Below are 8,674 nucleotides of genomic sequence, written 5' to 3' on the forward strand. Positions count from 1 at the left end.
ATCTTACCAAGAACCTCCTGTGGGTAACCAGAGTCCTGATGCCTGTGAGAAAGGAAGAGGGCTAGCCCTCCCATGTGCCTAAGTGGGGCATGTGCAAGACCAGAGACTTCAGATTCCACTGGGGGTTAACATACATTCTTTGCAGATCATATTTGAATACATGATGATGCTTAGACAAGATTCACTACAAGAAGANATAGCAACGGACTACAAAGAGCTCCTTCAGTTTTCCAACATCACTTCAGTGTCTGTGGCCCACCTGCTCCAACCACTGCCCTATTGCCCAACATCTNGTTTGGCATTCACATGTGATATAATACCTTGGAACACTGAAGATCCTCAACACTTTACATGAGAAGGGGGAACTTCCTCCCTTGTGGCAGAGGGTGTGTAAGAACTGTAAGTGACTTAAACACAGGATGTGGTAGGAATTTTGCTAATGCCACTAAAACAAAAAGCTTNACTCTTACAGATTTAAATTGAAAGAAAAATAACTCAGAAATATTATTAAGAGATTTAAATGCCAGGCTGTTTGGAATAAAAAAAAACTGGAGGAAGAAAAATGTTTATCTTAAGAAGATTTTTAATATATGCTACAAAGAGAAAATTTCCAGACTTTTTGAACAGTAGCTAAAGATTCATGAGAGAAAATGTGGGCCTGGAAGGATGGCTCTGAGGTAAAGAATACTAGGTGCTCTTTTGAAAGATCTAGATTCATTCTAACACGCACATAGCAGCTCATAGCATTCTGGACCTCCAGTTCTTGGGGACTGGGCTCTCTGCTCTGCTCTCCACAGACAATAGTCACACACACACATACAGTCTGCCAAATCACTTATAGAACAAAAATAAGTACATAATTCTTTACAAATGTGGAAAGAATGTGCCAACTAATCTCTCAGTGGAACATTTGACCAAACACAAGCGCACACACTTCTAGTGTCAAAGCATGATAAAAATGAACTGTTATAATACTGAAATATCAATTTTATCTATCAGATTAGGATGAGGAATATAAGAAAAACATTATACTACTTGTATCAATCTGCAATAAAAACGTCAATTCCAGCCCACAGTAAATTCGCAAAGCAAAAAACTGCTTTCCCCCAAGGCTCAATAAACCTTTAAGTATGTAAATGACTCCGTGCAATTCCATAGACAGAGGAATCTGGTTTCTACATTCTCTGGTGTCCATGTGTGGGTGTCTTTCCTCAAGTGAGACATCTGATGCTACCAGGGCTTGGTAAGAGATCATAAAGCAGTAAGAAAATGAAAAATGGGTGCAGAACAAACTTTGCTGTACTTAAAAAAGGCATTCTTCTCTAAGGATACATTGTGTGGTTCAGCATTCTCAAATTTCCAGTTCTGTACTGGACACTGGTAGGACGGGTACAAGGAGAAATTACATAATAAAAATCTTTCACATGAGCATGATGGCCTTTTGAGCATGCATATTTTAGAAAGTGCTACTAGATCAATTCTGTGATGATCAGGAAAGACAATAATGAGTCTGAANTATAAGATGAGCTTCATAGCTCATAAATCACAGTCTACAGATGTTTTTAAGAGGTCATGTCTCATTATACAATTACATAAGGATGTATATATATATATATATATATATATATATATACACACACATATGTGTGTGTGTATGTGTGTTTGTGTGTAGTTTAATATGTATGTAAAATAGTATTCTAGCTGCTTAGCTAATTCTTTTTGAGAACTCTATATAAAATCATTTTAACAAATGAATAGTATAAATTAACATATAAATATGGGGTGGCATGTATGTCAGGGGGACTCCATACAGAAAATGAAAATGGCAGGAAGTTTTGTAACTTTTGGTTTGTATGTACTGTGAGAAATGGGATGAAACACATAGAGAACAGTGGTCATGTATGACATGATGACACTTCTTAAGATTGGGTACTAGCTTATGATACTCTCACATTGTAGATGTCATTTCTTGTAGATCAGTACTCATTTTCTGAAAGTAAAAATATTGCAGAATCTCAGACATGTGGAATGAGGCATGGCTTGAGGGTCCCAAGTATGGAGACTCTCCTGTACCGCACTCTTGTGTGATGTGTTCTGACACTTTGGCTTCTACAAAACAACTCACTCTAGCTTCGCTCTTACAATCTCTGTCTCTTAAACTCAGTTCACTAGGGNCACAATGAGGCCATCTTACTTTCTCTACAATGGCCCCAAGTAGGGAGTTCACAATGTTACCTCACGGGAGGATGATTGATAATACCTGAATCATGCAAAGAACTGACTCTCCAGTCCACCTAGTCAAACTCTGCTCCAGACTACCTGAGGAGAGCATCCTGCAAGATCAAAACATAAAAATCCTTTGTTCCATGAGCTTTTTAAATTACAAACTGCCTAGCTCTTTACTTCCCTGACCACTGAGAAGTAAATACTCAAGCAGATGGGAAACAGGGGAAGATAGCAAGGCCCCTTCATCATTATTAATCGGAGGGCTGATGTTACTGAACACACAGAGCAACATCATGATAGTAGGCTTCAGGACATTGGCACATCAAAGGGATCTTGATGATAACAGACTCTCCCANTTCCCATCAAAGAGTGCCTTCTCTAAGTGTGGACCTTTCTTTGCCCTATAAATGNATGCTGGCTATTCATTCTCCACACATTGGGCTCCTGCTCACCAATTCTCCAGGTGACTCCCAGCCATGAAGACACTTGTCCTCCTCTCTGCCCTCNTNCTGCTGGCCTNCCAGGTCCAGGCTGATCCTATCCAAAACACAGATGAAGAGACTAANACTGAGGAGCANCCAGGGGAAGAGGACCAGGCTGTGTCTGTCTCCTTTGGAGACCCAGAAGGATCTGCTCTTCATGAAAACTGTGAGTAATGGTACCCAGCGTGATGGATGCTTGCATTCTCCTGAGGGAAGGATGAAGATGAGTCCTAGAATCCTGGCAGAGTAATGTGGCTCCCAAGGCAACTCTATTTTAATTCCTTTTATATTCATAACAGTAGCAATGAGAGGAAAGAAATTTTAATTGAATTTCTTTCTTATAAGGCTTTTACTGTAAAAAGATACACATGGGAATTTCAACACTGACCATACTCCAATACTCTGAATAGATGCTTATAGAACAGGATTAGTCTTGGGTATTAGTAGAATTTTTTCTTTCTCTAAATGAACTTTGAATCAATTTAAGAGTATACAAAAGAGTCTACACAGTGACAAAAGGAGCACAGAAAATAAAGACACCTCAGAATGGCTCTCAAGTGCATGACCAACACATCTGAAGTGTTTTTTTTGGTTGAGATGTCCATGCTGAAGGCTGTACTGTGGTCAATGCAGCACATCCTGGCTTTATCACATATCCCCATAGGATCACATACATGCTTCCAACCTCAAAACTTAATGCCTGATTCTTTTTGTGTCTCCAGCGTCGAGAGATCTGACATGCTATTGTAGAAAAGGAGGCTGCAGTAGAAGAGAACGAGTTTATGGGACCTGCGCAGGAGGATTTTTGTTCTGCTGCCACCCCCGCTGAACATGCAGATGACAGAGATATGACAACCATCGGCTCTGAGGCCACTGATGCTGGGGCCTGATGACCACTTCTCAATAAATTGTTTGCAATATGCTTCCTGTGAGTTTACATTCTTTCAATGNTTGCTAAAANTCTCNGTCAAGACTCTNTATATAAACTATCAGAACCTTCAAGAAAACCTTTGCAATGAATGAATACTTTAATTTTTAACTTGGAAAATACTGGCTCTAAATACTATCAATTTAAGGATGACTCCAGGTTCAGACAGAAAATGTATAGAAAACTCAGAATTCTCATGATCCTCACATATGCCACTCCTGACTTTCAACTCTATCTTTAGGCAGTCTTGACTATCTACCAAACACATTGCCTATATGTTAAGAAAAACTACCCCTTTGGGTTTCAGGTGTACAGAGTTCTAAAATTATATTTTTTAGGAAGCTACAGTATCCTTAAAAAGTATTGAAGTTTTTATGAACCAGGCCTGAATTATGCCTCTGGCTTCTGAACCAAGGGTTATTTTTGGCTCTGTGGTGACAACGTTTATCAATATTAGAAAAAGTTAGTCAGAGACAGAATGGGTAGGATGAAAAGCAGGGCATCCCACACTATAAAATGCATGTAATCTGCAGTGTCCACAGTAGAATAAGACAAAATACAGTTTCTATACAGAAAACATATACAGAAAGTGTACATGTCTAATGAATGCAATGTGCTCTACAAGATACCCTCAAGTGACTTACCCTACAGCTTTGAAGGGCTTAATGCAGCTTGGCAGAGATATGCAAGATAAATGAAGAAGTTGGTAGGCAGTTCTTGAAGCAGGGACTCCAGTGATGGTACAGGGTGCTAAGGGTCAGACTAGGAATCATCACACACTCCTTCAGGGAAAACCATGTCTTGATGAAAGGACCGCAGTGGTGGTGACCTCTAGATTACAGATTCTAGTAGCACAGATGGTGTGGGTTTCCAAAAGACATAGTTGTGGACACTCAATAGTGATAGAACCATGCTAGGAGAATTGAATACCTTATCACACTTTGAGAAAGACAAGATGCTAGAAGCATCTTACTTCGTAGATTATAGCAACCATGGCAGAGACTAGCTCCACTGAGTGAGCTAAGAGAGAAAGTCTAATTCTAGCCATTATAACTCTTTTATCCTCAAATATTGGAGAATTCCAATTATAGGATTGCAAACAAAAGGCAGTTACCATAGTCCCTCAAGACATTTCAGTCTTTAAATAAGTCACTTGTGACCTGGACAAAATAAATTTAATAATTAACTCAATGTGTGTCATCCTTCTGAAATGTAATTATCTGAGGATATAGGTCTCTGTTTCCAGGAACAGTGAGCATAACTCCAGTAAGTGTCAATCAGCAAACACATGACACAGTCACATTGGTCAACCTCTCTACGAATGTTCTCCAAGGACTCTCCTCTATTTTACATAGCTAAAAGTCTCTCTTGTCTTTGTCTCCAGAGTTTATTCCAACATCTCTCCCGGTTGCTAATCTTGACCCTGGATGCAATAAGCTCATGTATTATTCCTTCCCCCCTTACAATATGGGGAGAATTTTCCTTGTAAAATGCAAGGTTTCAATGTTTTTAACCTGACCTATATCAGTGGTGAAAATTCTAAATGCTTATTGGAAAGTATTTATGATTGTATGTGCACATTGTGAATGATTAAGTTGAGAAAGTACCATATCTGTCACCTCAGGTGTTTATAATTTTGTTATGGTGAAACACCTAAATTCTACTGTACTAAGTGTTTTGAATTACATAATCCATTAATATTTACAACCATGTTGTTGTGTAATAATCCACCAAACTCATTGCTCCTAACTAAATGTCATTTTGTAGCCAGTGACCAACCTGCCCTCAACATTACTTCACCTTGACAGAATCTAGTAGCAAGTATTCTATTCTTGCCTGCCATTACATTGCTTTATATCTTGGATATGTGAGATCTGGATATCGTGCTCTTAGTGTGTCTGGATATTACACAGAAAGTATCCTCGGGTACCATCGCACGAATTGAAATTCCCATCATTCTATGGTTGAGTAGTGTTCCACTATGTGGAAGACCCTGGTTCTTTGAGAATTTCCCCCAATAAAGCTGTGCTCAAGAGCCAGCTCAGAACAAGGATGCATAGGGTAGACAAAGTACACATGTACCCAGCATTTTCATGTCAGATGCCCTTTGTTAGCAATGATCACATATCCCAGGTGTAGTAATTACAGTATTGAATTCAATTTCTGGAATCACCCCTGCTTCAGTATTTTCACACAAATACTTGAGAACCATAAGGAGGAATTATGATTAGCAAAATTGTTTGATTCAGAAAATAGAAGTGTTGCCCTTGCTTTTTTTTTCTTTCTTTCTTTTCCTGATGGCTCTCATATGGTGGCACAAAGAATGAAGGGCAGTTCTAGAAAATGTCTGTAGTCTGAAATTCTAGAAAAATGACAAACACTTGCTAGTCTTTCTCATGTTCTAGCAATCACAAAGGCCATACAGCCCACCCTACTAAACCCCTTCCCATGGACAGAGACCTGAACCACACATGGGTTGCACACTTATCTTGCATCCCCATTGTAGAAAACTGGATATACAAAGAATAAGAAGTTGTTCATCAAGGCACCCCAAATAGTACAGGACCTTATGCCACTTATCTAGGACGTGCTTTCAGAGAAATTCTTTAGAAACTAGGTGAAAAGATGAAGTCCCGACTTCAATGCATTGACAAAACAAAGGTTGATATTCAAAATAATCCACACAAGTCACACATTTTATCATTTTGAATGTACATGAACATGCTCTCCTATCCTACTGCTTTGTAAGATATCATTACAAGAAGAAATGGTTTTCAAGGAACACACACATGTGTTCTAACTCATATTTTCTATTTGGGCATTGGTCAGTACCATGGGCACAGAGATGAGTGGATCTCTAGGATTTAGAGAGTTTATTACAGAAAACCTCTCCAGCATGGTTACCTAGTCGGTACTGGTGTCAGGAAGAAGCCAAGAGCTGAGAACAGGTGTGCAGAGGCACCCAACCATCCTGGCTCAGGGGGCAGGGATCATTATCAACCTGTGTGAAGTAGAATGGGTTTTGATGAAGGATGTTTGTAAACATTAGAAACCAAAATATTTTCCCCAGTAAAGGTACTGATAACAATTTCCATTCTACCACTATTAGGGCCATCAGTTCTTTCCCTGTAGTTCCCCTGAAACGATTCAGAGTTCCTCCAAGTAGGGCCTTTGTGTTCCTGTGTGAACATATGCCTTAGTTCATTTGGTCTTGTACAGCAGAAAACCATATAACAAGTCATATAATAATTGCATTATGCATAGCAGTTGGTACCAATTTCCTGCAGTTCTGGAGTCTATGAAGTCTGAGTCAGGTGAAAGTGTGAAAAAAATTCACTCTGTGGTGATGTCCCATTTTTCTGGTTTATAAATGAAAATTTCAGAAGATGTCAGCACATGGAAAAAGGGACACAGTAGTTCTCCGAATCTCTTTTATAAGAGAAGTAAGCTATCCCTGGGGCTTCTTCTCTTTTACCACAATCCCCTGACAGAAGACTCCACTTGTGAATGTCATAACCTTTGGGAGTATGATTGCCATATATTAATTTTAGTAGGACTTAAGCATTCTGGCCAGAGCATCATCTAAAGAAGTAAAAAAAAAAATGAAATATTAACACTTTGAATCTTGGTGACAAATACAGCATGTTGACAAGTATGAGATTTTGCCACTGGTCAAGACATGACCAATTTTCTTCTCAATGGAAGCTGGGACAAGTCTGCATTTTGATAGCAGTGTGAAAGGATTTGAAGTCATCTCAAAGTACCGTCTTTATACTTAGGGACTGTATACTGGAAAGTCAGTGCATCTCCACCATGGAATGTCCATTCTGATCATTCTGGGTCTAACATTGTTTTTATACGTGGCCAGTACTGGTGTTGGAACAATACTTCTGAGAATGCATCACTTGGTAAGACTAGCTAGTTCCAATCTCTCTGCCATATGCCACCCAGTGCTATATTCAGAAGACATTAAGTTTCAAGGAACAATGTCATGAGTGTTTTGCCCATATGGCTCTAGAGAACTGTTTAGCTGTACTCAGTCTCCAAGAAACCATTCTTATCTCCTTTTAATAAGCTCAAGTCTAACTGGATCAAGGAATGCCACAAAAAAAAAAAAAAACCCAACCAAAAAACAAAACAAAAAAAACCCCAAAAAACAAACAAAACAAAAACAGAGACACTAAAACTTATAGAGGAGAAAGTGGGGGAAAGCCTCGAAGATATGGACAGAGGGGAAACATTCCTGAACAGAACACCAGTGGCTTGTGCTGTAAGATTGAGAATCAACAAATGGGAACTCATAAAATTGTAAAGCTTCTGTAAGGNAAAAGACACTGTCAATAGGACAAAGAGGCCACCAACAAATGGGAAAGGATCTTTACAAATCCTAAATCAGATAGGAAACTAATATTCAATATATACAAAGAACTCAAGAAGATGGACTCCAGAAAATGAAATAACTGCATAAAAATTGGGGCACAGTGCTAGACAAAGAATTCTCAACTGAGGATACTGAGTGGCTGAGAAGCATCTGTAAAAACATTCAACATTCTTAATCATCATGAAATGCAAATCAAATAACCCTGAGATTCCACCTCACACCAGTCAGAATGGCTAAGATCAAAAATTCAGGTGAAAACAGATTCTGGCAAGGATGTGGAGTAAGAGGAACACTCCTTCATTGCTGGTGGGAATATAAGCTTGTACAACCACTCTGGAAATCAGTCTGGTGGTTTCTCAGAAAATTGGACATAGTACTATGCAAAGATCCAGCAATACCTCACCTGGGTATATACCCAGATGATGTTCCAACTGTTAATAAGGACACAAGCTCCACTATGTTCATAGCAGCCTTATTTATAATAGCCAGATGCTGGAAAGTACTCAGAGGAATGGATACAGAAAATGTGGTACATTTACACAAGGACTTACTACTCAGGAATTAAAAACAATTAATTTAATAAATTCTTAGGCAAATTGATGGATCTGGAGGATATCATCCTGAGTGAGGTAAACCAATCACAAAAGATTTTACATG

General features: G+C 38.9%; 1 protein-coding gene across 1 annotated transcript; it reads left to right on the plus strand.

The window, feature by feature from the left end:
- The first annotated feature begins 2,657 nt into the window (after positions 1-2,657).
- LOC110287648 (alpha-defensin 20) lies at positions 2,658-3,631 on the plus strand. Its single transcript, XM_021154210.1, has 2 exons — positions 2,658-2,874; positions 3,431-3,631. The coding sequence occupies exons 1-2, from the start codon at positions 2,703-2,705 to the stop codon at positions 3,535-3,537; spliced, it is 279 nt and encodes a 92-aa protein (XP_021009869.1). The 5' UTR covers positions 2,658-2,702; the 3' UTR covers positions 3,538-3,631.
- Positions 3,632-8,674: the final 5,043 nt, after the last annotated feature.

Source organism: Mus caroli, unplaced genomic scaffold (genome assembly GCF_900094665.2).
Source record: "Mus caroli unplaced genomic scaffold, CAROLI_EIJ_v1.1 scaffold_17746_1, whole genome shotgun sequence".
Taxonomy (NCBI): domain Eukaryota; kingdom Metazoa; phylum Chordata; class Mammalia; order Rodentia; family Muridae; genus Mus; species Mus caroli.